This window comes from Glycine max, chromosome 18, assembly GCF_000004515.6.
Source record: "Glycine max cultivar Williams 82 chromosome 18, Glycine_max_v4.0, whole genome shotgun sequence".
Lineage (NCBI taxonomy): Eukaryota > Viridiplantae > Streptophyta > Magnoliopsida > Fabales > Fabaceae > Glycine > Glycine max.
In genome coordinates this window covers 54,770,015-54,775,134 of record NC_038254.2, presented here as the reverse complement: position 1 = coordinate 54,775,134, position 5,120 = coordinate 54,770,015, and the positions used below count along the sequence as shown (strand labels likewise).

The 5,120-nt window shown below is 35.1% G+C and overlaps 1 protein-coding gene across 1 annotated transcript; it reads left to right on the top strand.

The window, feature by feature from the left end:
* Positions 1-2,947: 2,947 nt before the first annotated feature.
* LOC100786999 (zinc-finger homeodomain protein 9) lies at positions 2,948-4,528 on the top strand. The gene is made up of 2 exons (XM_006602846.4): positions 2,948-3,166; positions 3,293-4,528. Exon 2 carries the CDS (start codon positions 3,304-3,306, stop codon positions 4,318-4,320), a length of 1,017 nt encoding a protein of 338 aa, XP_006602909.1. The 5' UTR covers positions 2,948-3,166; positions 3,293-3,303; the 3' UTR covers positions 4,321-4,528.
* The last annotated feature ends 592 nt before the right edge of the window (positions 4,529-5,120 follow it).

Sequence of the window (5,120 nt, the reverse complement as noted above, 5' to 3'; positions counted from 1 at the left end):
GGGTATATTAAGCTCCAATAAAAAACTGAAGTGAAGACATAATTAAAAGCATAACATATAGTGAACTTATATCAACAAAAAAATGTATTTCAATTCCTTTTTAACTTCTTTTTTTTTTATATAAATTCTTGGAACATTCTCTGGGCACTTAGACAATTTACCTGTATATCAATCTAATAAAACAATAGTTTATGGTTATCCTTTACCCATTTATTTGTGATATGCTTAAATATTAAAGGCTTGATTCAGAAAGAATATTAATTTGTTGTAGTTATCTAATGAGGCAAGTACCAAATAATATATACTTGCATGAGAGACTGAAGAGGCTTAAAGAAAAAAATAAATGTAACAATTTAGAACTTTTGTTTTCAGTCATTCATTCTATGGAATTCTCGGTTGGTTTCTAAGGATTGAATGTAGTGTTTAGAACTCTATGATTTTCTATTGTCACATATTGTTTTCATTTTGTATATCAAAGGCTCTTTAGGAAAATTCCTTTTAAGCTAAGATCAAATTAATGTGTAATAAAAAAAATTTAGTGACCAAAATTGTACAATTAAAAAATTATATGGACAAAACGTAAAATTATGCTTAATTTTAAAACAAAAGGAGCATTATTTAGTAAATCTAGAATAAATTACGATAATCACCTAGACGATTTTGTGAAATTATATAAATACTTTTTTGATTTTTTAACATTTACATGAATTTCTTCTAATGTAATACTATTTTTCAAACAATTAAAGAAGATCAATGTAATATATAAGTAGTGCTAACATAGTTTTTTAAAATACAATCTCACTCACAGGTGCACTCTCACATTTTTGTTTTTTATGAAGCTCCCACATCCCATCTTCCTCTAGTACTATTTAGTCATTTGTGAGTTTCAATGCATCGTTTCAACGTTTGCCTACACGCTATTCCATGATTAAACTTTAGCTCTTCTGTCTTTAGTCTGCTTACGTCACAATAACATAAAAATATTCTCTCTTTATTCAGTGCCCCCTAACCTCCTTTTTTTTTTTTTTACCGTGTTCCGTAAAGCATTGTATCATTCCTTTTCCTCATTTTAATAATTAAATTCATTTGTGTTTGATGATCTTCATCCTTCATTCACCAACAATCAAAGCATTAAAATTTAATTAAATATTTATTCAATACTTATTTTTTATCATTTAAATTTTATCAAAAAATATATATTTTAATAAGTTTTATAAAAATACTCAGATTGTAAAATTAGGAAAATTTTATGTTATTCTCATAGATTTAAATAAATTTTATGTATAATGGACAAATATTAACTAATATTCTTAAGATATTAGTTAATAAATTAAAAAATTATTACAATACATAAAATTAAATTATTCATAATTATTTTATGATTTTCGTAGTAAATATATTCTTTTAAATTTCCTAAAAAACATATATTATAAAAAGCCTATAAGATATTTGAAACGCCCTCAAAATCTTACACGTGTTTGCCATGTGAAATCTTTACACGTGTCGTCAGATTTGGTAGCTCTTTTAAGTCCTTGAATTCTTAATATTCTTGAACTATGGAGGGCCTTTTAGTCCTAATACAAAAATGTACCATCTATACCATCTAGTTCCCCGGTACGGTTTCACGACATGTTTCTCTTGTCGGGGCCAATCGAGCAGTTGCTTAATGCGACGCCGTTTCTCTTGCCATGATACCGTTTTATTCTCCGTAATGCCGACAAAGATACCTCTAAGTTCCTTCGGAACAAATTGAGGAGGATGTAATACTATTACTCCTATATTATTCTATCGTTTTTCACTTTAATTTTACTATTTTAGATGTTATATTTAATATGGCTAATTCAATTTGAGAAAATAAGTTTTTTAAAAAATTTATATCAGAGCATATCTACGACAAGAACTTAATTTGAATTCTTAATTACTCCTTTATTATCACGTAAGATTTAAGAATATTAATAATCACTCTAATCATAGAACACAATTTAGGTTCCTAATTTTTTTAGTGAGTCCCATTACATCTATATCTACTTATACAAGAATTCTTATTTGGGTAAAAATTTATTTTTTAATGGTTAAACAATTTGGTTTTACTTATTTATATAAGCAACACCTATGAAAAATTTAGAAAATAGAAATGGTGTAATGGTGAGGGAAGGAGGAAAGGAAGAGATGAACCGGTTTAATAACAACTAATATTGATAGATAAAAAAATATCTATAAAATTGATTTGTTTTAATAATTTTGTCATGTTAAAAAACAATTCCCATTAGAGATGTTATAAGAAATAATATATAAAAATGAAAAAAAAAAATAGACCTCCTTTTTGTTGAAACCACGGAATTGCCACTACTTTTTGAACTTTGGTTGAAGAGGGTAATTTTGTCCTGTGAAATGCAGAGAGAGGGGGTGAAGAACTGGTTGGTGATACTTTTATTTTATGTTTGGAGCATCCATTAACCAAAGGGTTTTAAGGAAAAGAGAAAAAGTGGAAGAGGAAAAAAAGAAAAGGGAAATGGGTTGCATCCCTAAAATGAAAAACCTCAATGATTTTACTGTGAAAGCCTGTCCCGTCCCGTCCTTCCCCTGCCAACTTGACAATTTAAGATGGGTTACAGTCAATGGGCTCAGAATTGCAGGCCATACAATTTTCATGCCAAACCGGGTCAACTCGGTACCACTCAACCGAGTCATCATTTTCCCCCAAAAGCCTTAGTCAAAATCAAAATTACCAAAATTAAATAAACCCCCCATGACATTACTATTCAAGACTAGTGTCGTAATAACTCATAATAGTGGTAATAAACTGTAGGGTCATACTACCTCAACCGATGAGGCCAAAGCGCGCATAGCTTATTTATTACTCACATCTAACCTCTAGTGGGGTCAATAACTTAACCATGGATTAGAACCAGGGTTAAAAACAAGGGGTTAAGAAGCTCAACCACATAACCCAAACCCAGATTTTTTTTTATTATCAACAGTCATCTCATTACTCTCTCAACACCATCATCAACATTCAACACTCTTCCTTCTCCTCCTTCCTCCAACAAAGCAACTTTTTTTTTTCTCTTCCTTTCCATTTCCTAATTTCCATCATATAAAATAGTGCCACCCATCACCACAACAATAACAAAATCAGCAGCATCAGCAGAAGCAGAAGAAGCAGGTCCAAACTTCAATTCATGGAAGTGTGATATCTTATGTAGTTCTAATCTCCACAAAAAACCTAACCCTAAAAAGCTAACCTTTTTTTTTAATATTGTTTTTTTTTTTCTTTTTTTACTTACCCTAGATGTTAGAGCCATGGACATAACCCCAACAACAACGATCATCAACACCACCACCACTCCCAGTGCAGCAAAATCCCCGGAACATGAAACAGAAACACCGACCAGGATCACCACCCCCATCACTCCCACAACGACAAAAACCTTATCTTTCTCGAATGGTGTCCTCAAACGCCACCACCACCACCACCTCCACCACCCTATGCCTGCGGTGGTTACCTACAAAGAATGCCTCAAAAACCACGCCGCCAACTTGGGTGGCCTCGCTCTAGACGGCTGCGGCGAGTTCATGCCCTCTCCGACCGCCACCGCCGCCGACCCCAGCTCCATAAAATGCGCCGCCTGCGGCTGCCACCGCAACTTCCACCGCCGCGAGCCGGAGGACCCCCCCATCACCTCCAACACCACGCACGTCATCGAGTACCAGCCCCACCACCGCCACCACCCTCCTCCGCCGCTTCACGCGGCGGCGGCAGCACGCAGCCCCAATTCCGCTTCCCCGCCGCCGATCTCCTCCTCTTACTATCCCTCCGCGCCGCACATGCTCCTCGCCCTCTCCGCCGGGCTAGCGGCTCCGCCGGAGAGCACCGCAGCGCCTTCCGCCGCGCTCAGCAGAAAGCGTTTCCGAACGAAGTTCAGTCAGGAGCAGAAGGAGAAGATGCACAAGTTCGCGGAGAAAGTGGGGTGGAAGATTCAGAAGCGGGACGAGGATTTGATTCACGAGTTCTGCAACGAGGTTGGGGTCGATAGAAGCGTTCTCAAGGTTTGGATGCATAACAACAAAAACACCTTCGCCAAAAAAGATAACAATATTGTTATTAGTAATGATATTAATATTACTACTAGTAATAATATTAATACCAGTATTATTGATGATAATGATGCAAATGGGGGTGATGTCAAGGTTTTTGAAAACCCTAACAACAACCATGGTAGTGGTAGTGGTGGTGGTGAAGATCCTGCTGAAGATCCGAGTCGTAATCACTATGGTGGGGTGAATGTTGGTGCTAACGGGTCTTCTTCTAGTTCTTGATCTAAGGGGAAGAGAAGAAGAATAATGTGATAGATAGGTTAATGATGATGATGCTGCTACTACTGGTTAATTAATTAGTAGTTTTTAATTTCTTTTCTTTTTTTGTTTTTAATTGTTTAGTTTTTATATTGTGAATGAGACCAAGATGATGGATGATCTATCAGCTTAATTGGAGAGAATGATATATCCAAAGGGAAATTTATTTTGATTTTTATGGTTTTAATGGTATTGTTCTGAATTAATTGGGGAGTTAGTTGTTACTACTTGTTATGAATGTGTATATGTTTGTTTATCTATGGCGAGATTTTCTTTTTCATCTGCTTCCTGCACGGTTGTTTGAGTGGTGTGAACAGTGGACTTGGCATGCAGGTTTTGTTAATTATTTGGTTCTTAATTCCTGTGATTTCTCACTTTCTCCCCCGTAAGACATGGAATAATTAATAATAATGGTTTTTTTTTCTTTCTCTTTGTATCTCGTGTTGGAGAGAAAGAGGCAGAAAGTGTTGCTGTTTATGGGGTTTTATCAAATAAATAATGGGAGCTGGTGAAATACTGGTTCTGTTCTATTCCTATGGGTGTGTGCTGCTGTGTATGCTGCCATGCGCTTTATTCATGGAGAAATGTATCTGATAGAACAGGCGTAAAGGTTAGACAAAATCATAATCATATTCTATTAGAATGTGTATTAAAACGGTAAGCTTTTGGTAATCTGAGTGTGTTTAGATAAGGGTATAGTTTATTAGTTCAGGGGAAAATAATACTATATATTTATTACGGGAAACAATCCATGTGGCTAATGA

Excerpts from the sequence above, each read along its gene's own strand:
- LOC100786999 (XM_006602846.4), top strand. The coding sequence starts at position 3,304 with ATGGACATAACCCCAACAACAACGATCATCAACACCACCACCACTCCC.